At 37.5% G+C, this 26,473-nt stretch overlaps 2 protein-coding genes across 4 annotated transcripts in view; both read left to right on the forward strand.

Annotated features, from left to right (window-relative positions):
- cnot3b (CCR4-NOT transcription complex, subunit 3b) overlaps positions 1-6,032 on the forward strand; it is a 44,717-nt gene extending 38,685 nt beyond the window's left edge. For all 3 annotated transcript variants that reach the window (XM_059349622.1, XM_059349623.1, XM_059349624.1), the window contains exons 17-19: positions 467-599; positions 686-811; positions 1,650-6,032. In XM_059349622.1, coding sequence (XP_059205605.1) covers positions 467-599; positions 686-811; positions 1,650-1,748 — 358 coding nt within the window. In that variant the 3' untranslated portion in view covers positions 1,749-6,032. The remainder of the gene's footprint in view (positions 1-466; positions 600-685; positions 812-1,649) is intronic.
- Positions 6,033-25,153: 19,121 nt separating this feature from the next.
- shisa7b (shisa family member 7) overlaps positions 25,154-26,473 on the forward strand; it is a 58,806-nt gene continuing 57,486 nt past the window's right edge. The window contains exons 1-2 of the mRNA XM_059349613.1: positions 25,154-25,463; positions 25,832-25,908. The gene's annotated coding sequence lies outside the window, so the exon portion shown is untranslated. The remainder of the gene's footprint in view (positions 25,464-25,831; positions 25,909-26,473) is intronic.

Below are 26,473 nucleotides of genomic sequence, written 5' to 3' on the forward strand. Positions count from 1 at the left end.
AAAAGACTGAAGTGAGATGCATAGACTGAGAATTTTCTCTTATTTGACAAAGCAATTCTTGCCAGAAATTAATTTTGTGGACACAAAATGCAGTTAAATAGTTAAATTGCGATCTATTGCATCTCAATACTCACCATATCGCAAAATGCTTAAAATCCAATAATAGGATAAGGATAATCAGAATAAAATCGGATCGTGGGGCCGACACACTGATTCATACCTCTATTAAATGCATGCATTATATTCTCTGGGGTTTGATTTGAACGTGCTGAAAAGCATTTTTCACTTTATCTCACCTCTGAAAATCAGCCTAAATATCACAGATGAGACGCATTAATCTACCGTGTTGTGTCTGTTGTGCGTCAGCTTGATTGATGAATTATCTGCAGCTTTGAGAGTTTCTCGTGTTCCCTGTTTGCATCAGTCGTGTCTCTCTAACCCTCCTCCCTCCGTGTGGACGTTCCAGGCAGTACCTGATGAGGAACCCGTGCCCCACCCTGCCTTTCCACCACCAGGTGCCACCGCCCCACTCCGACACTGTAGAGTTTTACCAGAGGCTTTCCACAGAAACCCTCTTCTTCATCTTTTACTACCTGGAGGTATGCATCTCTTACTACTTCTTTAAATCTCTGTATTTTTCTGCACACGTTCCTGCTCATTAAATTCATGTTATTCCTCCCTGCAGGGCACTAAGGCCCAGTATCTGGCAGCCAAAGCCCTGAAGAAGCAGTCATGGAGGTTCCACACAAAGTACATGATGTGGTTTCAGAGGCACGAAGAACCCAAGACCATCACCGATGAGTTTGAGCAGGTCAGTTCCACATCTTTCACCTCTCGTGTCTCATTTTTACCCTCCACGTTTGATATAAAGTTCAGGCTCCTGATGCGTTTTTAAGATTAGCCAAGTGATGCTACTTAACTGTCAAAAGAAGGATGAATCACTGCAGATTAGCAGGTGCATTTTCAGCCAAATTGAAAATGAAAAAGGAAAACAAGATTCTCTCCAGAGGCTGCTGGCGAGTTATTAGAGCAGCCGAATCATTAAACATGTCGGAGATTCATTTTGTGGCCCAGCGAACACACAGAGAAGATGCATCTGCGCACAGACAAAGACCTTTTCCTGGAAGAGGTCGAATCCTCAGGCAGCGAGGTCATACTCGTGTCTTTAAAGGTGCAGTTCATAACTGCTGGCTGCGTGCTCCAAAGGCAGTTTTTCACCTTGTGCAAGTAAATAATGATTTACTAAATGCAGCAATGATCGTCAGAGATTGTGAAAAGTTCCCAAAAATGTATCACAGACTTTTTAAACTGAAGAGCCACATGTGTCTCTGGAGCCGCTTTTGCATTGTAGCATGTTGTGTTTGAGTTAATGTGCCTTAATTGTCATCGCAGTCTGATGACTGCATCTGCACACATTGCAGTAACGATCCTGAAGCTTCATACTTTGCAGCCTGATACGCTACAGTGACTCACTACTGCCTCTAGTGGCACACGTGGTATTACAAGACAGGACGGGCTGATTTAAGTCTATATGTCGCTGCATGTCGCCTCTTCACTCTCTATTTGTTCATTTTTTTTAGGATGTTTTTAACAAAAAAAATCTGGCCATATCTTTCAAATTGCACCTTTTTAAATGTTTTCTCCTTCAGGGAACATACATTTACTTTGACTATGAGAAATGGGGCCAGCGCAAGAAAGAAGGCTTCACGTTCGAGTACCGGTACCTCGAGGACCGAGACCTCCAGTGACCTGCAGCGAGGAAGACGAACAGACAGACAGAAGAACCAACGAACGAATGAACGAGCGAGCGAGCGAGCGGCTGAGGAAGTGAGAGAGGGATGAAGAACGAAGCTCCACCTGCTGACATTCCTTTCATTGACCTCGGCTGGTTGGGGAGAGACGAGGGCGGCCTCAGCATCCTCTCCTCGGCAGAGATTACTCCTCCCTCCTCCCTGTCATCCCTCCTCCTCCTCCTCCATCATCAGGCCTTTGATTTCCATCTTTTCCTGAACTCTTTACAATAAGATTTTGTTTGTTTTTGGCAGATAAGACACAAAAAAATCACACCTAATAATCAGAATCGTGTGCTTTTCTTTTCTTTTCCCCTTTCCCCTCTGTGTTCTCTTCTTTTGTTGGCTTTAATATGCATATACTCGCCCCCTTTAAGAACCAAAGATAACTGGTTTATCATAACGTACAGACCGTGTAGAAGCCTAAAAGCCCACAGAGACACACAGTGAATCATGTCTGGAGCAGTTAAACAGCAGCAGGATTCAGGTTAAAAAATGTGACTTAAGTTTTGTGAATCGAGCGAGAACGAAAAAATACATTCAGAGAGGATTTAAACGAGAGGAATTTAACAACCCGTAACCTTTAGGAACGCAAACCAAACAATCAGTGGCCAGATTATTAGGTACACCTAGGTTATCATCTGTGAACTGAGTGTACCATATTTAAATGTGTTCCCCTTTGAATACATGAACATCTGTAATCTTTTCAGCAGTGCGACAGATGTGAACTTTCTTTTTTCATTTATATTCTGTGACTTTTAGAAGTCTGCATCATTACTGCTGGAAACATTTCATGATTTGAAAAAATTCCAAAACTACCCAAACGTTCACGGGAAATACAATTAAACTGTTAATGGACTCTTCAATACAGAGGCAGCAAAAGACTTGAACCTGAACATCTAAACACTTAAATTGTAACGTTTGACATGTTGCAAAACCAGCTGCGACAGTCCTTCAAAGTTCAAGAAACAAAGCAGAGCAGAAACTACGTTCACTTGCACAAAATAGTCCTTTTTTTGCCCTTTTTCTAAACAAGACTGTATTCTTACTAAGCAATTTATTATTTAAGTTTGTCACGATACCAGAATTAGAAATTCCTCTACCAAACTCTGTATCTTTTTTTCGACACCAGAAAGATCAGTCCCTAACACAATTAAAAGGATATTTTCTTGTCTTATTTTTATACAGCTGCTATCTCTCTCTCGCTCATCAGAAACATTCCCTTAAAATCACCAAAATAAATCCGCTCAAAAACAACTAAATCCAAGCGCCCAAACAGGTGAAGAGGCTTTTCTTTTATTCGTATTATTCCTTTAATATAATTCCCACCACTCATAGTTCTGTTCCGTCTTTTTCCGTTCGGCTCTGTTCCACCAGCAGAGACTGACCTCTAGTGGTGGAAGATGTGTACTACAATATAAAAAATAGATACAGCATCTGACTCTGAGTTTAAAGAAAAGAGCAGCAGGTGTATTTATGGCCATATTGAACAACATTTCTTTGAGGTTTATAAATACCCTGGTATATTAAATTTCAATAAAATTCTCAATATCTCTTTCGATACCGCGGCCAAACGAATAAAGTCCCCAGGATCCACAGGATCACTTTTTGTCTTTAGCAATAGACTCAAACAAGTTGGTTGTTTCTTCTGAGCAGCTTTGGGTTGAAAATCTGATCTGTTTTTTCTTTTATAGATAAAATTCTGGTTTATCATCTAATCCGAGTCGTAAACGTGGCCAAAGAAAACTCCTAAAACCAGAATGATCACCATATCGCACATTTCTTTATCAAATTTGTAATATTCAGAGCAATAATGGAATATAAGCGCGTATTTACGCGTGAGTTACGGGTCGTTAAGTTCACCTCGAAAGAAATCATCACAAAACAGAAATTTGTTTGATACTCTGGTCAAAAAACTGCGATCTCCCTTTTCTCTCATCTGTGTCCCTTTCGGCTGGTTAATGTGAATTTTTGGTAACAAAACTACGTCATTCTCCCAAACCTCCGACCAGTTAACTCGCCTCTGAACTCCAACACATCCGCCTGTCCACCAGGGTGAAATAACCAGCAGCAGCATCAGGATGAGGCTAAACTGGTCGAAGGTTCCTCCCCGGGCCTCTCTCTCTCTCTCTCTTAACCTCCCAGAAGTCCGGCTGTTGATAAAAGTGTCTGCTCTGTTTTGTGAATCCTGCAGCCGTGGCGGAGTATAAATATCCTGCCGGCCTCCTCCCGTGGAGCCGCGGTGGAGGAGTGTGAACTCCGAGGTGTTGGTAGTAACCGTCTCTACCTGGTGGGCAGCGTTATGTCACAGCACTCTGAGAGGGATCACACTCTGAGAATCACAATACATATATATTTATATATATATATGTGTGTGTGTGTGTCAGGATTTTATGTTTAAAATTCTGCCTTTGGCCTCTGCAGCGTTCACAACTTGTTTCTGTAAATTAAACGGTCAGTTCACCAAAGTTACAGCAAAAAAACAAATAGTTTTCTCATTTTTCTCTCGTGGTATTTAGTCATATGTTTAGTTTTGGTTTTATTTGTCCGTGTTTTGAGGTTAATTCAGAGTTTTCTGAGGTTATTTTGTGAATTACAAAATAATTTGCTATCTTGCCAAGCGAGGTCGTTTGAGTTTATCTTAGCATAAAGAATGGAAACGTAATTAATATTGTTTGTTTAAATCAGTGTAAAAACAAGAATTTGAGGACTTTTGCATAAAGTTATGTGCTGAATTATTTCTTAATTTGGAGCCGGAACTTTTCTCCCACAAATAATTGTTTTTGCACTTTTAAACGAACAGGATTTGCTCTGTTTCCAGTCTCAGCTGCAAATATAACAGTAATATTCTTTTTTTATTGGAAGTTTATTGGAAGCAAAAATAAGATGACAACTTAAAAAAAAAAAAAAATGCAAACCAATATAATGAGAAAATTTCAAAATAATGACTTTAATAATGAGAAACAATCTTTAAAAAATGACTTGGTGTCTCAATATGAGTTAGTAAAAAATCTCATAATAATTGACTTTGTATCTTAAAATAATGATAACTTTTCTTTTATTAATGACCTTTTTGCAACTTTTTTCAAAATATTGACATATCTCAAAATAACGACTTAATATCTTAAAATAACGAGCTTTCTCAAACAATAATAAGTCATTTTGAGATCCTGAAGTCATTTTTTAAAAATACCAAGGACATTATTATGAGAAACTGTTGTTTTTGAGATATTAAGTCTTTCTCATTTTCAGAAACGGTGGCATTATATTGGGATACAAACCTATCATTTTTGAAAAAGTTTCTCATAATTTTTTAGAGAAACCGTCATTATTTTAAGATACAAAGTCAAAAAATAATGACCTAATATCAAAAAAAAATTGAAAACTTTTTTTCTTTAATCTTTAATAATAATAATAATAAGTATTCTTTAAAAAAAAAAAAGATTTTGTATCTTAAAGTAATTAGTTGCTCAATATGGATTAGTATCTCAAAATAATGAAAAAAATCTCATGATTGTCTTGGTAAAGTAAAAAAAAATCTATATGACATTATTATGAATAACTGGTTTTTGAGAGTCTTAATTTTTAAAAATAATTTCTCATTTTCAGAAACAGTCTCATTATTTTTGCGATACAAAACTATTATTTTTGGAAAAAGTCTCATTATTTTGTCATTTTAAGACGCTAAGTCGTTATTTTGATTTTACTAGGAAATTATGTGTTGAGATCCTAAGGCTTTATTCTAGAAACTCATTAATTTGAGATACAAACCCATTATTTTTTACACCATTATTTAGACAAACTAAGTCATTTTTGCTCATTATATCTTATTATAACGACTCATTATTTCCATGACGTCGGCAGAAACGAGCTTCCGTAACAATCTCATCTGCACAAAAACCTCAAAATTTAACTCCTCGTAACCCCGTAACCTTTAGGAACTCAAACCAAACAATCAGTGGCCAGATTATTAGGTACACCTAGTTAATCATCTGTGAACTGAGTGTACCATATTTAAATGTGTTCCCCTTTGAATACATCTGTAATCTTTTCAGCAGTGCGACAGATGTGAACTTTCTTTTTCATTTATATTCTGTGACTTTTAGAAGTCTGCATCATTACTGCTGGAAACATTTCATGATTTGAAAAAATTCCAAAACTACCCAAACGTTAACGGGAAATACAATTAAACTGTTAATGGACTCTTCAATTCACGTCGGCAGAAACGAGCTTCCGTAACAATCTCATCTGCACAAAAGCCTCAAACTTTAACTCCTCATCTCCTGCCTCAGCTGATAATCCTCAGACGTGGACAGATGAAACTGAAGAGAAATGAGAAAGTGTTTTTTCTTTGTTGAACTGATGCTTGTGATGCTTGTGATGCTTGTGGGTGTTGGAGCTCCCAGCAGCTGGACCAACGAGTGTTCGTCTCCTCCTCTTCTCTCTGAGCTGAAGAGCACAAACACCAGCACTGCTGCCCACACCTCCTCTGTCCTCCAGCTCTGTTTACACACACACACACACACACACACACACACACACACACATACACACACACACACACTGCCCAGTTCTCACTACCAACAAGTCACGCTGCTGCCAACACACACAAACTGCAGCTCATCTCCTTATTTTTATCACCTTTTTGTTTTTGATTCAGATTTCTCTTCCTCTTGCTCTCTCAGTCGTCCGGCTCCCACCTCCTCTTCCTCCTCCTCCTCCTCCTCTTCCTCCTCCTCCTCCTGTCCTCCTCCTTTTTTTCCCCACGCCAGGTAGATATTTCCTTTATTTCTCAGGAAGTATTTGATAGATCAATGACGGGAGTGTTTTCCTCCTAAAACGAGGAAATGTATCCGCCGCCGCCGCCGCCGCAGCAGCTCCCTCCCTCCCTCCCGTCGCCACAGCACAACAAACTTTTCAAAACAGATTCGTCGCACCAAAAAAAAAAATCTTTAATTTCTAATCAATCAATCATTTATTTGGGAGTCTCCTGACCTGCCATTTCACCAAAAAAAAAACCACCTTTATTTTATAACAAAAAAATGCAAATATTATCCTCCAATGTTTGGAGCATCTGGAAGAGAAACATCTTTATATTTAGTGTTTTGGGGAGAAGGAGGAGCCTGTTCTGTCTTTATTTTAAGATCAGTAACTGAGGTGTTTTTATAGCCAAACAAACAACTCTTCACCTGACTGACAGTCCTGCTTTTAACCTGTTTGTTTTTTTGTTTACTTTTGGTTGTTTTTTTTGACAAGCGGAAGGGACGAGAGGTGGAATAATCTGAGAGTTGTGAGAAATGTGAATCTCTCTCTCTCTCGCTCTCTCCGCCCCCTTTGACATAAAAGTGTTGTTGTATAGACTCTCATTCTTCAGAAACCTCTTCTGTTGTTTTTTTGTTTTGTTGTTGTTGTCGTCAGACAGCATGGAATAATGACACTTGCAAAGTGGCGCTGAAAAAGTAAATAATGACATAACCATGAATAAAGGATTGTAAAATATTAATAAAAGAAGTACTTTTCAGAAAAAACTCCACCTGTCTGCTTGTTTGTTAGTTTGAGTTTTTTTTCTTTATTATTTATTATTATTTAATTCCATATTTCTAAGTTCCTTTAGATCGCCAAAATTACATTTATTACTCACTGAATTTTTAGATTTTTATTTTAATATTTGTGTCCTCGAAGGAGTTGTTTAAAAGTCGTTAAAACAGGAATGACACAAAATTAAAAATTATAATAAAATAATAATTGTGACTGTTTTTAATGCATCAGTAACCAAATCCTATTTTTTAACAATTTTTCTTAATTGTATCTGTTCAAAAGTTGTTCAAAATCTTTCAGGAGAATTGTTTTAGCGTTTGAAACACTACAGTCACTGATACATTTTGACATTTAGCTCTTTTTTTGCTTCAATTTCATGTTTTCCTTCAGACTAAAGAAATGAAAATGTTTAAAATACACATTTAGATGTTTATTTTACTGCACTTTGTTTATTTGCATCTCTAGATTTCTTCCAAATTCATCAGAAGTTGTATTTATTGATTATAAAATGCCTCATTTGTATAGAAAGCTTGTTATGCAAAAATAATTGTCTAAATGTAAAATAATGAGAGATTTTCTTTAAATAATTAATAATTTATCTGATAATAATGACTTAGAATCTTAGAATTTTTTTATTTTAAGATACTAAGTTACTAAGTTATTATATAATTTAAAAATATAAAGATAATGATTATTTTTATTAGTTTCTCATTATTTTGAGATACAAAATTGTTGTTTTAAAAAATATATTTTTTCGTAAATTTGATCTGTAGATTACTTCTAAATTCACCAGAAGTTGCATTATATAAGGTCTTATTTGTATAGAAAGCATGCATAACTAATGTCTGTAAATGAATGAGAACACTTCTTTAAATAATCTTGAAATAATGAGAAACTCTCTCCAAAATAGTGAAATAGTATCATAAAATAATAAGCTTTCTTAAAAATATAAGTCATTTTGATATTCATTCAAGTCATTATTAAAAAAAAATTTTTTGGAGATACTGAGTCTTTATTTTCATAAGTTTCTCATTTTTAGAAACTCTATTTTGAGAAACAAAATCATTGTTTTTGAAAAAGTTTGGGGTTTTTTTTGTATATTTTCTTCTGTGGATTTCTTCTAAATTCACCAAAAGTTAAATTAATTTATTATATAACGGCTTATTTGTATAGAAAGCTTACAAAACTAATTCTCAATGTAAAATGATGACAAAATATTGACATAGTATCTTAGAATAATGAGCTTTCTTAAAAGACACAAAGTCATTTTAAGTTGCTCCATCGCTATTTTTTAAAAACATAAAATAACTGTTATTTTTAATAATTTCTCATTTTTAGAAACTCATTATTTTGAGGTATTTTTTGAATAAAGTCTCATTAGTTTGTATATTTTTGTCTAAATTCTCCAAAAGTTAGAATCAGATAATCTTTTTAAACTTCGTATAGAAGCTTGTAACGTAAAAACGAATTGTCTTGATGTGATAAATCAGCTGGTGGAGGTTTAGTTACATTTCTACTCTCTTTGTCTCCCTGATTGACTTTAAGCTCCTAAATCTCTAACTCCAGTGTAGCCAGAAGGGATTTCCTGCAGCTGATCGATGAGCGACTCGTCTGACGTCACGTCGTTGTTTCCTGAGGCAGCAGGACGAGAGACGAGCAGCTCCATGTATAGATGTTAGACTCATGTTCCTCTGTAGATCACAGCTGCTGACGTCACCTCACACATTACTGCAGTCGCCTTCAAATCTCATTGATTCCTGACCTTTTAGGCAGCTGATTCACTTTTAACCTTTTGGAGTTTTCAGATATTTTTTAATCCAGACTTTCTTTATTGGTTTTTTCTTTCTTTACAAACAGTTTAAGCTTAAGATCCAGTTATTATGGACATATCAGCCCAGATGTAACCACCCACCCACCCTGAACTACACACATTCAATCCATTCATACTCACAACATACATGTGCAAGGCACAGGTTACAAACAAGGGAACAGAAAGTGAAGAGACATAATAGTAAGGAAAAATACAGATACATAGCCATTAAAAATAAATAAATAAAAATAAATAAATAAAAACATACATACACATATGAATATTGAAAATAAAGTAATAAGGATAAATAAGTAAAAAATAAATAAGTAAATTAAATAAAAAATAAAATAAATAAATAGTTAAAAAAATAAAAGGGGGGGGGGTCAGGTTTCTGCTACCAGATATTTTTTAATCCTTTTCATTCTGCCTGGAGCCTCACTTACATGACCTGATCATTATTTTTAACTTTGACTTACTGGATCAACATTTTGAACCACAAAAAATACACAAAAAACTGATGTTTTTTTACTTTTAGAACACAATCATAGTGCATTAAACAGTTACATATTCACTTTGTTTTATTGCATCTAAATTATGAATCAAATTAAAATTATTCTGCATGTTGCACAAATACAGTGGGGAGTTTTGGGCTATTTTGCCCATTTTCAACCCTTTTCATTCTGCCTTTTATAAACCGCTTAAAAATGTTTACCATGACATGTTGGTATCATTTCTTTCAGCACAACCTCACCTCTATGACCTGATGCTTATGTTTTCTCTTTGACTTACTGGATCAACATTTTGAACATAAAAAACGTGAAAAAACATAAAATCTCATTTAGAAAATTCTGTCTTTTAACTTTCAGAACACAATCAATCAAATGTGCATTGAGCAGTTATGTATTCAGTTTGTTTTATTGCATCTAAATTATGAATCAAATTAAATTGTTTCTGCACGTTTCACAAATACAGTGGGGAGTTTTTTTGGGGCTATTTTGCCCGTTTTAAATCCTTTTCATTCTGCCTTTTATAAACCACTTAAAATGTTTACTATGACATGTTTGTATCATTTCTTTCAGCAAAACCTCACGATATGACCTGATCCTTATGTTTTCTCTTTAACTTACTGGATTAACATTTTGAACCTGAAAGACACAAACCAAACCAAAAAAAACAACATGTTTTTAACCTTCAAAACACAATACTGCTCAGTGACTTTCTGAGTTTTAATATATTTTACCGTATCTCTGGTTTTACTTGGCCAATCATCATCAAACAGAAACTGGCTTCATGGAGTTTGAAGTCAGAAGTTTAGAGGAAAGCTGTGATGGCAGAAACACGCTGCTGAAGGTTTTATGTCATGAGGTCATGAAGAAGAAATGCACTGGAGCTTTCTGTGACTCCAGAGAGTTAAAGGAACAGTACGCGGGATTCATTTCTGACTTTAACATTGTTTTTTCCCAGCTCTTATTGTTGCCCAAAGGCTGAAGAAAAAGCAAAGCAAACTACAAAGAAGTGCAAAATAAAAAAAGGTTTTGAAATAAAAATAAAAAATCCTTTAACTGAAATAGATAACTAACTGAAACTATATTTTGTGGTTACAAAACTAACTAAAACAAACTACAATTATAGTGAAAATGTCATTCGTTTTTTCGTCCTTGTCAACTTTTTTCATACATAAACCTTTTTGTTTGATATGAAACCTATTTCACCCTTTCACAAGTTAATAACCTTTTAATAAATAACCAAAATTTATTGTGACCTTTTTGAATCTCGCACCCAATGAATACCCCATTGTAAAAAAAACTGAAACTGACTCCAAAACTAACAAAAGCTCAACTAAAACTAAGCATTTTCAAAAAAAAAACTAATAACAATGAGCAAACTCACTCTAAAAACTAATTAAAATGAACTGAATTTCAAAACAAAAAAATTCACAAAGAAATTAAAACTAAAACTACAATGTATTAGTATTAGGGCCACATTTAGAAAAAAAATGACAAGATTAAAGTCGAAAATATTTATTAATTACGAGGATAAATATTAATATATTAAATATTAAATATTTTCGACTTTATTCTCGTAATTAATTCAATATTTAGGGCTTTAATCTCATAATGAATTTTTTTTTTCTAAATGTGGCCCTAATACTCCTTCGTATAAACCTAATGAAAAATCCCAAACTATTATAACCTTATTTGGAACACAGTGACTTATTTCAAGGTTATTATATTATATTATATAATTATATTTGTCCAGTTTCAGAGCTGTGGACACGGTGTTCTCATTATGTTCCACCACTGTCTCATTTTGTGCCAAGCAGAAGCTGAAATTGCACTTAATCTAACTCTAATTTCCACCATTCCACTAAGGCAGATGCTGATTTATAAAGAACCAGTTATTATACAGTTTTTATCCCACTTAGTGACCTCCATCACGTCTCACAGCGGAGACTCTCCACCAGTAAAACAAACTGCTGCAGCTCTTCTGGCTCTGAGCCGCTCTGCAGCAGCAGCAGCAGCACGTTCCTGCTGCACCTGTCAGCAGCAGAGCGTTGCTGCACCTTTCACACGCTCTCTGCATTACTGGAGCCGTATGGAACAATAAAGCTTTAATGAAGCTTTAGTGGAGGAGGTGGCTACGTACAGATTGTTCTCTGGGAAACACATTAACAGTCGAAGCAGCTTTTAGTCGTCCGTCTCCGTCTGTCAGCAGCAGAGGAGAGTCACATTTAGGTTTATTTACATATACTTTAATATTTTACACTTTGGAAGAACTTGTCTTTTACTTTAGTACTTTATGTCTTATGGAGGACCAAAGCTTTCAAGATTTCAAGAATGAATGGCTCGATAAATAAATGAATATGCCAATAATGTAAACAAAAATAATATTAAAAATAAATGTAGACGTTAATTATTGACACAAACATTATTTATTTTTGCATTTGTTTTATTTTTAAAATTTCAACTTTTTTCATTTGTAAATGTATATATTTATTAATGTATTTATTTTTTTCTTTACTTTTGTATTTTCCCTCTTAATTATTTCACCAAACTTATACTTTTGTTCTAAAAATTTTTTCCATTAATTTATTATTATTATTATTATTATTATTATTATTATTATTATTATTATTTTTTTTTTTTTTTATTTATTTTTTTTTTTTATTTAATTTTTTGTACATTTAATGACATTTTTATTTTTTTACTTTTTTATTTTGGCAGTTATAGTCCTCTTTAATTTCTAACAAAAATTAATTAAAAATAAAGATGTAAAATGAAGAAATAAGCAAATGCTCTTTAAAGCAATGCTCTCTGCATTTAAAACAGCAGAAAATTTTGGAGATGTTGCATTGTAAAAATATCAAAATTATCAATCATTTATCAAATTAGATTTTTTTATTTTTAAATAAAAAAAAAACACAGTAACACTTGCAGCTCCTCCTCTCGCCTCCACCGTGTGGCGATGAGGAGTAACCATAGGGAGTAACCTCGGTGCGGCCCCGCCCCCCTCACCTCTGGCGTCCACCGCCCCACTTATTTACTCTGCGGCTGCTTTCATGTGCCCGCGCGGCGCTTGTTTACTCCTCTCACAGCTTCACCTCGTGTTAACCGCGACATATGGAGATGTTGGAGCCATATGCTCGTGTTTTGCTGCAGAGACTCTCGCTCGCCTTCTTTCTCTTGGATGACTGGCATACATCATAACACGACTTACCCCGGGTCACCGCCTGCAGATGTTTTTATTTCTCTACCGTGGCAGTGTGTGTGTGTGTGTGGGGGGGGGGTCATCATACGGGGGGCGGACACAAGTGTGTGTGTGTGTTTGTGTTAATAAATGTGTGAAGGGGTTCAAGTGATGGTCTGTGTGTGGAGCTTTGACAGCTAAAACATCCAGACCTTGTGTCCTGAGTACGGCTCCAAAGGTCCAAAACACCTGATTCTACATTTCCCATGATGCAACAGTAACACCTCCTGTCTGTACTGCAATTTACTCGAAAGCTACTACAAGAAACTTTCACTTTGTGCTGATTTTGGAAACACAGATCATGATTTTGACGGCCAAATTGAAAGCTAGTTTTCGGTCGATTTCAGACATTGTGGACTCTGTGATTCAGGGGTGAAGTTGCAACATTGTTACATTTTTCATTTATTTTAAACAAATTTCCTTCGTCTGTTGGACAGAATATGTGAGTGAAAGAGCGGACACTTTTTTGGAGCAAGTCGCAGATTTTAATGTATTGTTGGTGGAGGGTTTTTTCACTTTCATGCAGCATTGATCCACTGTGAGACTCTGTGAGTCTCTAAATGATTTGAAGCCTGTGACTACCGTACCTGCTGTTGATTCTCACATTTCCACCCAAATCCAACCCAGAATGCTCTGTGTTTCGGTTGGCTTCCTTCCTTTGGTTCGGGCTGCGTTCTCACCTGCAGAGAACTGAACCAGAACCCAGACATCCATTTTTTAGCAGATCAGAGTTCGGTTCATTGGTTCGCACCAGAGTTCGTTTTGATGGTTCACACCAGCAGAAACCAAACGGACTATCAGACAAAATGCAGCAGAGTAGATTTCAAGAGAAACAACCAGCTCAGGTGTTAATCCCTCCTTAGAATCAGAATCATTACACCTCTACTATCTCCACCTTCTTGTAGGTGCAGTAGATGGTTATCAGACCATATAATGGCCGGGTACTGTTACGCTTAATTTCCCCTTTAGTTCAGTTATGTTTAGGCCTCACTGATGCACTGAAGTGACACATTTGGTTTCACACGAGACATGAACGCAGGTCTCCTGGGTAAAAGTCCTGGGTGCCCTAAAAGCAGATTTTCATGCTTTACACTAAAGATACTGGATATATATGGAAGATTTATATTTACAAACTTCACCAGTGCAATGAAATGTTCAACACTTCTGGTCTTCTCAGTGGGCGTGGCCACCTCTCCTTGGAAGCTTTGTGAACATCAAGAATCATTTTTGTATATTTTCTCCTGCTAACATGAGATTCTTACACAATTATCAGTCTCTTTGCTAGGATGTTCATAAATGATACAGTCAGAGTGAGCTGCTGAGAGAGACGGGTCTCAAACAATGTTAATTTTCTGCTGATTTACTCTTCAGAAAAATGGCGTTTTTCTGTCATTATGTTCAGAAGACCTGTGAAAAATGGGTCCAATATTTACTGTTTATTCACTCACGACATTTAATAGGTCCCTTGGTCTATTTTGTCTGCCAAGTCTGTGTTAATGTGCTAAATACAAGACTTTTTACCCCTGATTGGTGTCTTCAATTCAGGTTTATTTGCTTTTCTTGAGGGAAAAGTATAAAACCAATATCAAACTCTTCATGCTGCTTGTGCTGAAAACAAAGCAGCATTTTTGGTTTCTAACAATGTGACATTTTTAGAGATACAGGGTTTTCACATGGCAGCACTGGCACCTTTACATATGGGCTGTACATGTGTGTGTGTGTGTGTGTGTGTGTGTGTGTGTGTGTGTGCGTCCATGTGTTTGCTCATGTGTATGAGTGACGCACTCTCTGCTGGCCAGAGGACACTTTGACTCATCCCTGTCTGTTGACTGTACTGAGGTCTGGCAGGTCCACCACTGAGAGCAGGGCTGCGCCGGCTGCAGCGTCAAACACGGCCCAGCCCTCCATCCTGCCCCGGAGGAAGTGATGTAAAGGCTGAACGCAATGAGGAAAAGAGGAGAAAACGAGCAGACAAAGACCTCGTTTTCCTCCTCCTTCTGTGAACAAACTGTACGGGAAAATCAGCACACAGCGACGAACGTTTTCACCGTTTAGTTTTGTGTCAAATACGAAGCTCACGTCGAAAAATAATCCCCTAATTTTGAAGAACATTCCTCCCGTGCATACCTTATTGCGTGCTAAAGGACGCCATCTTTGCTCTGACCTACATTCCAGCGCCTTGACGCTCATCCGTTCATACATGTTACTATAGAGATGAGCGTTGGAGGTGGTGGTGCTGAAGCAGACATTGGAAAATGCCCTGAGAAAGTTTCCCAGCCCCTGCGATCACACTCGGAGCCGCCGGAGGCTCCGCACAGCTGCTCTGCAGAGCTTTCCATGCAGCGGAGATGGAGACAGAGACGGAGACGGAGATGGAAGTATAAGATCAGGTCTGTGTTATTCCAGTCTCTGGCCTCTGATTGGTGACATAAAAACAGCCTGCAGGGGAAACTAAACTATGACTCAATCACAGAGCTTCACATCAGAGCAACAAGCTGTCCCACAGTCAACAGTCTCCTGACGCCCAGTGATACAACTCGCTTATTGTCTTCATTGATTTCATGACCAACAGCATGTACAGGAGACAAAACGTCCAATAAAAGATTAGACTTACATCATCATGTGCTACACGTGGGGACCGCCATCTGTTTCCACTGTTAGCAGCCCATTAAAGGAACATTATCAGTTGTTATCAGCCTCATACATAATATGGATCTGATCCACCTACTATATGTGCAGAAGGTTGTTATGACACCATTAGATTACATTTTATTTATTTATTATATCTTGGCACCGAAAATACATAGTTTTGTTAAAAAAAGTAGAAAAGATCATGGTTTAGATGAAATACTTAACGTTGGTATACTTACAAGATATAAAAAACACTTCTAAAGTTATTTTGCGCTTTACACTTTTAGTCCATCATGGGACTGGAACCCCAGTCTCCTGAATAGATTAGATTAGATTAGATTAGATTAGATTAGATTAGATTAGATTAGATTAGATTAGATTAGATTTGACTTTATTAATCCCACAGCGGGGACATTTCTTTGTTACAGCCAACCACAAAAATTGCACACAAAATTATTTCCCTTTAAGATAAATATAAAAAATAAACAATCTAATAGAAAAAGGCATTTAACAATATACTATATACAACTTGCAACGTGCAAATTAAGTGAAGAATGTGCAGAGTGCAAATTATATGCAAATGTGCAGAAAAGAAAGAAATAAGAAGAATAGTTGTTTAAGAGCCATCGTCTTGTGCAGACTCTGGTGCTCCTTGTAAGAACTTACTTCCTCCTTCGCGCCTGCAATAATGACTGCAGCCACTAGAGGTCAACGACCAACAATAAGCACTCAGACAGCAGCTCATTTACCGGACTTCTTTTGCAACTGACGTTGGCGACCCCTGCTGGACTTTTGAAAGAATGCAGGCTTAAGCCACTTCCACATTTGCTTCACTGCTCAAACCAGGAGGTTGCTGCAGTCTGTTTCCTGGCCCGAAACACATTCATGTTTTGTTGTTCAATGAAAGAATTGATTGTTCAATAAAATAATTAACACTTGATAAATTTACAGATGAATCAGTTGAAATGTTTTTTTAATATACTCATAAGAGTTTAATTTAAGAGCTGATATCTAGCCATTTTCCATGATTTTCTTGATAATGATTTTGGTTTATATCAAGAAAACCATGGAAAATGTCCAGATATCAGCTCTTAAATTAAACTCTTATCAGCTACTTTTGTTGTTATCGTTATATTTGTCCAAACAAATGTACCTTTAGTTGTACCAGGCATTAAAATGAACAAGAAATGGAAGAATAAGGGTGGTCTAATATTTTTTCCATGACTGTATGTTTGGCTGTGATACAGTTTAAATTACCCCCAATTTCTAGTTAATTCCCATACATTTCCATAATAATTCCTATGGAAAGTTTCCAATATGGAATATTTACAAAATTCCCCAGCTGCACTTCCCATGGAAAGTTTATGGAAATTTACTTGGAATTTTCCGTCCCTTAGCAACCCTACACATTACATCCTTATGTCTTTACTTCTGCAGCAGACAATGGCTTTCTCTCTCCCTCCCTCCATCCCTCTCTCTCTCTGTCTCTCTCTCTCTTCCACTCTCACCCTCAGCAGCCGTGTATTGAGTGCAGAGAGCCTCTGGGGAGTGTTACTGATTTCCTGTCCAGAGGAGAGAGAGTGGTGTGGGGGGGACGGTTGTTGAGAAAGGCCAGAGAAAACAAATCAGGTGTCGACTAACGCCGTGTTTTCCGGCTGCCGAGACCTGAGAGTTTGACCTTCCTCGTCTAATCAGAACAGTGGAGTCCCTCCTCATCCTCCGCTGACGGGCGGACTGAATCCCCAAGGGGATCATTAAAGGTTCATTTCTTCAAGAAGTACCTCACATCACGCTGCCCCCTCTGAATCATATCTGCTCGGCCATATCTTCCTCCTCCACATGCTCTAATTTTGCTCATGAAAAAAAAAAACATCTCTCTCTCTGTTGAGCTTTTTTTTCTTCTCTTTTTTCCAGTTTTCTGTTGTTGCATTTTCATCCACAGAAACATCATTTTAACCACTGATGAGGAGCTGCAAACTAAAGCTAAACCCTGCTGTTCCCTATAATATGCAGTCAAATTGTTTAGATGATACTGAATAATAGTTCATACTGATTGATTGAAAATTAAGACACTGATCCTAATTAAACCATACTTTCTCCAACAGCCACACACCAGATCTTTGTGATAGGTTGTTTATATACCATATATATCACATAAAATATTAATTTTCAGGTCATGAAACCCAATGCTGCTTTTTGTTTTCTGATCAGAACTGCTATTATTATTTACAGTTTTTCAGTTTTATTATGAGGATCATCCTTATTTTTTTATTGATTGTTAGTCTTTTTTATATAACTTTTTCATAATGAGTCAGATAAACATCATCCAAGCAGCACATCTAATCCACAGGGGTACCTCAGGGGTCAGTGCTAGGCCCCCTTCTTTTTTCAATACACACCACTTCACTTTGCGCAATCATCCGCAATCATGTTTTTTTTAACCGATGTTACGCCGATGATACCCCGCTATTACTTTCCATCCTGCTGAACGACCTTACAGTCTCAGCTCATATCTCTACTTGCTTTGCCAAGTTTATAGGAATTTCCTGACTATAAATATTCTGAGAAAGCAATTTCTTAGCAATTATGATAAGAACAGGTCCTTATGACTGGAATATTTGCCAAAAAAGGCTCTTTAAAATATCAAAACGTTTGTGTTTTCTTTAATCTTAGTAACTTTTTTTTCTTTACAATTTAAATGTACAAATACGTAACTTTTCTGACAAAAAGAGTCTCTATGATCTAGATCCATGCTATATATTTTGTTGAGTTGTGAACTTAAATTATCCCAAATATTTCCAACCACCAATTTCAATCAAAGTAATTGTCCTTTTTATTTGCTGGTGTGTGAATGGCGTCATATCCCCTATAAACATACGCCATTGTTGTGATTGTCTGCCAGAAGCTGTCTTAAATTGAATGTTTCCACATTTTTACACATTTATGCTTTTTATACCTATAGATTATGGTCTGGATGTTATCAGAAATAATTATTACAATCAATTTGTTTTGGAGAGTGGAGAGCTCTGCAGATTATTGAGATCTGAATAAAAAAAAACCTGCAATGGTCGTGAACACCCCTAGTGGAATAAAAATGTACATATTGTCTGTTTGAGATGAGTTAATTGGTTCATAAATCAACTGCAAGAGTTAATTTCTGCGTTGTTTTATTAGACACAAACACTGTGTGAGACCAGCTGACCTTTTAAGATTTCTAATCGTTTTTAAGTTTAAGGTTTCCAGTCTCCCTGTGGCTCATTGACAGCTTTGCTCCAATAAAATCAAGTGAGTCCAGTTAAAGACTGTGACCAGTTAAAGCCTCGTTATTAATTATTAATGAATGCAATAAATGATTATTGCTGACAACTGAAACCAAACCTGTCGAGATGTTGTTTCAAAATGAAATAGAATCTGCTTGTGTGCACCTCATAGTGAGGTCTGAACACACACACACACACACACACACACACACAGAAAGCTGCCACATGTTTAATTCAGTGTGCTGCACAGCATTGATCTCCAGCTGTGCATTGATTGGAGTTTAGTGGAGGTATTGATCTATTGATACTTGAAGCTCTTGTTATGAGAAGGCGCTGCAGGCGAGCTGAAGGTAAATCACAGTAAATACACTTATAATACACCTGCAGGGACCTTCTGACTTCACAGTGAAATTGATGTTAATGTTCTGCTATAATCTGTCGTGCATTTTATCTGTGAGCTGTTATACTGAGAGATATTTATTAAAGGATTACCGGAGTTGTCTTTGGTGAGGGAACAGCTGGCAAACGCTTGGCTAGATGTGTGCCAACTCCTCTGGCTATTTCTGCAGAGACCAACATGTAGCTTCTCCATCTGCGGTTCCTCCACAGTTTTTCTGCTGAACTCGGGTCAGCGCCGCTCTCTCCACTGAAAACCTACAGACTCGGAATAAAATATTCATCTGCATGAAAATGCATGATAACGGGAAGAGTTCAACTGCAGATCGAAAAACAGCAGAAGTAAAGAGCACGACTTTATAGTAAACTCTGCAGTGGAGATTTAACCTGCTTCCACTGAGTTCATCCACTTCTCAAACTGAAAAAGGATATTTCTCCATGCTCACATACTCTCATTTGTACATATTCCAGAAGGTTTATACTATACTACATTTAAGATATGTGATTTTAATGCCAAACATCACAATATTTAAGGTGAGAAACCTGTAAAACACAGAAAGTATCCAGCATGGTGACATGTTTCTGTGCAGGTTAACAGACACTCATCATGTCCTCAGTATTTTAGTGGATGTAGAGATTTTTTGCAACTTGTCTTTCAATTTCTTCCAATTTTAATGATAAATAATGTGTGGAAAGTTATTTTTTGTGTGTTTGTATAATTATTACAAAATAGTACAAAATACTTTATTAGCAACTTTATTTAAATGAGTCTATTTCTTTACATGCCTGCAATATGTTTTTGTAACATTTCCATTAAAAAAACACATTTAGTCATTTTTGAGAAAATGTTTGCATATCTGTATATGTGTAGGAGTTTGTGTGTAACCCTGGAGACTCTCCTCGCCCGGCAACTCAATATGTCAAAGCGATAACACAGCAGTAATATCTAAATATTATCCTGAATTCTATGGGTTCAACAAATACTAAAAGTACTTATACTACTTCGTATGATATCTTACGAAGTCTGATTGTTCTATTTCACACAGTGAAAAGAGTTGCACGATCCCCTTTTTAAGCACTTTGTTAACATTGTGACACAGAACTACTTGGTTAGGTTTATGCACCAAAACAAAGTGGTTAAAATTAGGGGAAAAAAAGATCAGGGTTTGGGTTAAAACACCTCCTTCTGTAGGTAACTAGCAGACAGTTTTGTGTCGGTCTCGTAGAGGACATAGAAAGTGATGTTTTCACGTACGGGAGTTTCACTTTTAGAATTGAAGCCAAAACATATTGATCGCCCCGTGGTGGCTGGCTGCAGAATAGCTCATTTTTTGCTTTCTTTTTATGTACATGCACATCATTTTCCCCCTCTCTTTTAGGTGAAGTTTTATAAGAAAAGTTTATAGTGGGATTCCACCTAACCTGGACATGTATTCTATTTTTTTGCATTTACTACTTTTTCTATGACAATAATTTTCTATGCAAATAAAGAACCAAAGTCATAAACCCCGCCCCCTCCATGTTAGGGAATGGGCCAAACTAAAATCTCAAAGTATTTAATTTTAGCCCAACTTTTCTGCCATTTAAGGTCATTCTTATCATGCTAATGGTTGTTCAGGTGTTAATTTTGTGATAAGTTTGGTTTTAATTAGATATTTGATGCTATCAACGGGCTGTGACATCATGATTGACTCTGGCTCCAAATTACATCACCAGTGCAACATGGCAGCGCCTGTATCTGGGATAATTTGGCTTCACTTTTGTCCATGGTTTTGATGTGTAAAAAGGATTTGGATTTAACTTGAATCTGTAACGTAACCTGTAACCCTTCGCTCCAAACATAAGTACTACAGCCACTAGGTCGCCACCTCCTGGCTCATATTAACATGGCTTTCCTATAAATTACTGTGCATCATTTTTCTTCCTCGCCTACAAACATCCTGACTGGTTGCACATTCTTATCCCCAAAAAACTGCACGCTCTCATGATGGCAGTACTTTAAAACTCTTACTCCATCCATGGTTGAGCTCATTCAACCGTAAGGGAAACTCAGGGACACATTATGCCTTTACATGAAGAATTAATCTGCATAAACATGAATAAATAAAATGCTCAAAGTGAATCTGATTCCACGTTGGCCAGAGAGGAAACCTTTGTAGAGGGTCATTATTGACTGAAGGAAACAAAATCAAAGACATGTGATTATAATGTGCATAGAAAATACAGTTAATTTAATATTTTTTCATTTAGAACTCTTTCAAAAATAAATCTGTCCTCGATTTCACAATAAATGTTTAATACAAATCAGAATGAATAATAAGTAAAGGATAAATCCACGTGGCATTAAAAGAGTCTGAAACTGTGACACGTGTCAACATGAAACACTGCTTTATTCACCGCCTGCTGACCTGTGAGGTCACTTCTGTGCTGTTATTTTCCACATGCCTGTGTGCAAATTATAAAACCGAATGTGAACACAACAACATGCATTCATTTTTTTTTTTTTTTTATCTCTCGTGCTGCAGCTTATGTTGCTGTTGCAGGCTTGAGATAGTGCTGCCTGTAGCTTTTTTTCTTTTTGCATCAGTACCTATTCATTGCCGAGGAATATAAGCCAGGGCTCGAGGCAGAGCGCCGTAGAGATTTGCATATTATATATTTTCTCTCTTGTTGTTGAAGTCAGCAGTGAGTGATGGAGGCAAAAGGCCTGAGAGCCACAGAGGCCGGGCCAAGAACAGGGAACAAGCCTCTGCTAATTTCCTGGCAAAAAAAAAAAAGAAGAAAAAAATTATAATTAACACGTTAGATGTGCAGGCTGCGGTTGTCAAGGTAACTGATGACACCGCATTATCACTTGGCGCTTCTGCATCTTCCTCCCTCCCTCTCTCCTCCCGTTCATCAAGCAGCCATTGAACAGCTCCGAGCAGGGAGGAGAGGGGGAGGGCAACCCCCACCTCAACTCATATTAAACTCCTATTTATTCACAGAAGAGAGTTCACACACCTTTTATTAGTCTGGTATTAATCTTGGAAAGTCAATTACCATAATAGATGATTACACATTACAATGGGGAGTGGTGGGCATGGGAAATAATAAGTTATTGCATAAAACATACTTTAATAGCTGTATACTTTATTCTCTTTATTCCTGTTTTTTTAAAGGGCCAGACGCACAAATTATAAAAAACGTGTTTCCTCACTTACCTCTGCAAAGATTTCAACCTCCAACTCCATACAATGAATGTTTTTATATTAACGGACAAACAATGCACAGTTGAAACAATACTTATCTTCCTTCATTTTGTTTTTTTTAACAACAGACATCAATACACATTAATATTGATCCAATGAACATAAAATAAAATAATAAAAAGTAAGAAGTAAAATCACCAAAAGAGAGAGAAAGTCAACAAAAATAGGGTAAAAAAAAGTATATATATAAATACACACAAAATCCAAGTTTTAACAGCACTTTAAGCTATATTTGATTTTCATTTTACATTTTTATATTCTAACTTTTATTTTACAATACACAAATGTAAAGTGAGAATTTCATTGCTGTATAAATCATGATTTTCACTTACATATGACAATAAATCTCTTGAATCTTGAGTCTTGAACATGTAACCAAACACACAGATATACAAAAAACAAAATAGAGTATAAAAATAATCGTCAAATAAAGTATTGTCTGAGTGACAGTATCGTCTGAGTAAAATCGTCACTGTTTAAAAGTATTTATTTGCCATAATGTGTTTGATATTAGGCTAATGAGGTGGTAAATATGACAGTAGCCCCGAATCCTGATGAATATGTTCGGGAATCTTCGATGTTCAGCTCAAGGTAACCAGTTGTTTTCCAAAACAAAGTGTTACCTGCATGCTGACGTAGATCTCTTACTCTTTATATATTGTTGGCTGCAGAATAAACATATGAGCATGAGAAGCTCACAATGTACAGGTGAAGAATCCAGCTCTAACCGATCTTGCAAACATGATATTTTCATACATTTATTTTTTTTATAGGTGGCTGTGATGCAGAGACTTATACAACAATATTCCCCACAGTAGACAGGAGATGCGACCTGGAAATTGCCAGTAAAATGTTTATAAATATGTGAAGAATCTGCTAACTGAGGCAGAACACAGCTGAACACACGAGGACGGCAACCAGTTAGTGTGAAAACCAGTTAGGACACGACACTGGGCCCCTGCTGCTCGGTCTCACCTCAGCTAGAAGAGACGAGTTCTGTCATCTGTACAACCCTGCTTCTTTGAAACGTGTCTGAAGCGGACCACCTCTGTTAGAGGTTAATGTTGTGTGTTGCACTTCAGGGCCAACGTAGACATCTGCAAAACTGTTAACAAGAGACCTCAAAGTGCAAACAAGACCAACTCTGACTTTTTCTGTTCTGAAATTTTGATTTTTATATTCGTCCAATTTGAAAAAAGGTGTCACCTAATCGCAACTAAAAGTCTATGGCAGAGCAGGAACCTGCAGAAGGGTCATTATAGCAGAAGTAAACCCGGAAGATAAAACTTTTTCTGGGGTGTGCACCAAGTGAACAAAAGGCATTATCTTTTGGTCCATCCAGTTTGCCATTTTTTTTCCAATGGTGGCAAAGTCATGACCCGCCCTATTCTGACACTGATTGACTACTGATCACCTTTGTTGGTTTTGATGGTTCGGTTTAGGCCAGATTGGTTAAGTAGACCAAAAAGGGCCATGCCTTCACCATACTAGAAAAATACATCCATACCTTTGATCCAGTAGTTCCAAATGAACTCATTGTGCTATTTCTTAAAAAATACATGTTGCTGCTAAATGTTTTAAATGTCTCTTTTTCTGTACATTTCAACAATTCTTCTTATTGGCCACTGAAGAACTACATTTCTTGGCAGAAGAATGATTTATTGTTATCAGTAAATTATTGATTTTTTTTTATTGCAATGTGCATGCCCCAAAGCAGTTGTAAAATCACTGAGAACTATGGGCCTCTCTTGGCTTATTATTTAAATATGGGCCCCGCTACCCGTGCAAAATGCGGGCCACATGTGGGACCCACACTTTGGGGCCAAGGTTTGGGCCCCCATTGGGTCGGCCCACTCTGCCTAGTGTGATTAGCCCCATTCAGTGCACACCACACACTTTGGGCTGCCACGGGACCTATGTGCCCCGCATTTTGCAACGGTTTCCACCCGCAGTGGCCCCACATGGGCCCCAAAAGGTGTGTTTGGTCAAATTATGTCTAGACTGGAAGAATAATCTAATTGAGGTTATTTAAGTGTTATTGCAATTGGGATATGATTAACAATATTGGAGGGATCAATCTTGTTTACATGTTTATTATCCTTAACTGCGGACTCGTGTTGCGGGGGTCAGTAACTGACATTGGGCTCTTTGGACTGCGGGAGAACGCACGCCAACATGGGGAGAACGTTCAAACCACACAGAAAGGCTAAATGTACAATTACATTAAAGTAATCACGGTGTGATTTTTTTGCTCGTCTGTATATGATTCATAGATCGGGACATCTCTAATTCAGGATGTTATTTTGACACATATTTAACCTTTAATAACTGTGCCTAGCACGATTTAAATTGTGTGCTACTTGTCCATTGCTGAAAATAAATGTAAAGAGAAACTTATGGCTTGTTAGCTAACACGGATGACTAATCATTTCTGGTCCCAGCATTAATATTTAGCTGCATTAACGGTCCGCACATTAATATTTAGCTGCACTAACGGTCGGCGCATTAATATTTACTGTAAACTGTCAGCGATTACAGGTGCGCGTGTATCGGGAATTTACCAACGGTTTCGAACGCGGCAGAGCCAATCAGAGGCGATGATCGGAACGCTCCGCGCCCTCTGATTGGTCAATCGCTTCCAGTACTTGAGGAATGCAAACGTGGGCTAGTGCCATATTGTCCAATCAATGACTTGGCCACGGAGCACAGCGGAGCCGAGTGAGAGCAGTCAGTGTCGGGGAGGCAGAGGGAGCAACATCGGCGTCGTACGCGGAGCCTCACAGCATCACAGATCAAACTGAAACAACGTGACTAGACTCGATATTTAACAACCAGAAGACAAACCCGTCATCTCACCGCCTTTTCTACGCTTTCTTTGTGTTATTTTTTGGTCCTGGAGGGGAACGGCGAGCGAGGCTTCACTGCGGCTAATCAATTCTCCTCTTCCAGACCTGGGAATTACAATGAAAAATGTAGGTGACACGTTTTCTCTCACAAACCAGGAATCACAATAGCGAGGACGGCGACAGAAAGACAGCAGGTAAATAAAACCCAGCCTCTCTGAGCTCTGCTTGTTGATGGAAATTGTGAATTGGAGTGATATCACGTTTTAACCGTGCGTAACTTCAAACATAGTCCCATTTGTTGAGGAGGAAAAGAGGCTCTGTGAGTGTCGTATTCACACCACAACACCATCACTGCTTTTTCACTCTTAAACCTGATGTTTCATGTTAACTTAAAGGCGTCAGTGATGCCACATTTTCCTGCTAGGGCGCATGTGTGCCACTGCAATGTTTGCGCTTTTATTGTTGAGCCTCCATTGATTTATTGAGGGGGAAAACTGTTATTACCACCGCATCTTTTTTAGTTCAATTCATACGAGGCTGTGTTTTTTTTTTCTTCTAAAAGGGGGGAAAATGGTGACGGGTGCCGCATCTATAGGATCAGCATCCTCTCTGTGGAGCCCCTGCGTAAAAGAAAAACAGGTATTTTTTTTCCTGCTTCCTTCATTTTGTCGTTTGTTGTGGTGCTGCAGTGTGTTTGGTAGACAGGCGAACAGGTTTTTATCATGAGGCAGTTGTCTCATCTGCTGCCATACATACGTACAATACAGTAACGCCTCGGCATAATGCAACAAAACCCTCCCATTTTGTGTCTCACTGTGATGCCCTGAATGCAGCAGCAGCATCATCCATACATGGAGTCACATAGCAGCTTAAAACAATGGAAAATGTGTGTTTTTTATATGCATGCATGCGTGTGTGTGTTTGTGTGTTGCTGCATTAGAGTCATGCAGAAAAAGACACATGCACACAAACACACGAGTGCCATGACTGGCTCCAATGTGAGCATAATTGCCTCATGAATGCTAATGCATCATGCTAATGCAGAGAAACTAACTGCACCGCTGCCTCATGGACACACAGGTGCTCTAGCCTTACCTAACTTAGTGTGTGCACTTGTGTGTGTGTTTTAGGCATGCATGCGTGTAGGTGTCTGTGTAGGTGCGTGTTTGTGGATGATATCACCTTGCATATGGTTGCAGGGGCC

Source organism: Centropristis striata, chromosome 14 (assembly GCF_030273125.1).
Source record: "Centropristis striata isolate RG_2023a ecotype Rhode Island chromosome 14, C.striata_1.0, whole genome shotgun sequence".
Classification (NCBI taxonomy): domain Eukaryota; kingdom Metazoa; phylum Chordata; class Actinopteri; order Perciformes; family Serranidae; genus Centropristis; species Centropristis striata.